Here is a 1300-nt window from a genome sequence, read left to right on the forward strand (position 1 = left end):
GGCAGGGTCTGGAGCTTCACACTTTTTTAGGATTACCAACAATACTCATGTTAGATCTGAATAATATCAAGTTTGGATACATACTACATAACCTAGGTTGCCTATTATATTGTCAGGAAGATCTGAAACAGCACAGTACCAAACAGAGCTGTGGCTATATTATGATCATGCACTGGAAGTTTTGCCCAAAGGCTGTTGCAATGTATCTGGAGATGTTCCATTCATGTACAATGAGAAGGATAGTACAAGCTAGCTTAATCTCCTATTTTAATGCTACTACTGCTTACTACATGAGAAATCAGTTTGGTAATAAACATGGATTTCAGGTCATTCCTGAATTCTGGTAACAGAACAATAAGCACAGTGTGCTTTTGAAGTACAACAGAAAGATGCAACCACTAGCTGGAGTTTTCATCTGTGATTGACACTAAAAACGCATCAATCCAAGTCACTCTTTCTAACCAGCAGTTGTTCAACTGCTTAGTCCGGTGTGATGGAAATGTAGCATAATCCAGCTAATCTTTGCTTTTTCGGCATCTATCCAAGGTGATGTTATGGATTGAAAATGACATTATGTATTTACAGCCAACTGTTACTAGGCTAAAAAATGTCCAGCAGTATTACCTGAACAACATCTGGCCCACACAAAGGCCTCTGCTATTTCTCTGCGTACTAACCTGTGCTTATTTCTTGCTAGAACAACTTACAGGTGTATAAAAACAAGACATTGTACTAAATATGGTACTGTCCCACCAGATCCCACAGTTCGTTTTCAGTTAACAGGAAAAATCAGTATTAGCTTCATTATCTTGACAGTTAAAAAAAGCATAATGCTGAAAATAGCATTGGGAAATGTGCTTATCATATACTCTAGTCCTACTTAGTTCCACAAAACGACTTAGTGGTCCCAAACACACAATGTAAACGTAAGAAACTTTTTCAACTGTAAAACATACACATTCTGTGTATTTGATGGTTACTTGGTGCCGGCTGATCTACAACAAAGTTGATGCAGTTTGTAAAAAATCATTTTATATAAAGAAAAGCACCATGACAAACCATACAAAACTTAAACAATGGAAGATTCTTAGGGAAGGGTGTTGCTGCTTTCCAGAGAGTCATGCTCCTCAGCTCGCTCTGTCTCCTTCCTCTCTTTTTTGTTAACGAGTGGGGTTCCTAGAAACAACAAACCATCCATCATATCTTCTAACCAAAGACTTTTATGTGCCTCCTGAAAATCTACAAGTCAGTGTTGTTTTTTATGGCTTCTTGGTTTAATTTTTCAAATGTATCTGTTAGC

General features: G+C 37.5%; 1 protein-coding gene across 2 annotated transcripts in view; it reads right to left on the reverse strand.

Moving 5' to 3' along the window:
- Window positions 1-1010: 1010 nt before the first annotated feature.
- Window positions 1011-1300, reverse strand: part of dnal1 (dynein, axonemal, light chain 1) — a 7644-nt gene continuing 7354 nt past the window's right edge. For both annotated transcript variants that reach the window (XM_020608770.1, XM_020608769.1), the window contains exon 8: window positions 1011-1176. In XM_020608770.1, the coding sequence (XP_020464426.1) occupies window positions 1088-1176 (89 nt within the window). In that variant the 3' untranslated portion in view covers window positions 1011-1087. The remainder of the gene's footprint in view (window positions 1177-1300) is intronic.

This window comes from Monopterus albus, unplaced genomic scaffold (genome assembly GCF_001952655.1).
Source record: "Monopterus albus unplaced genomic scaffold, M_albus_1.0 scaffold94.1, whole genome shotgun sequence".
Classification (NCBI taxonomy): Eukaryota; Metazoa; Chordata; class Actinopteri; order Synbranchiformes; family Synbranchidae; genus Monopterus; species Monopterus albus.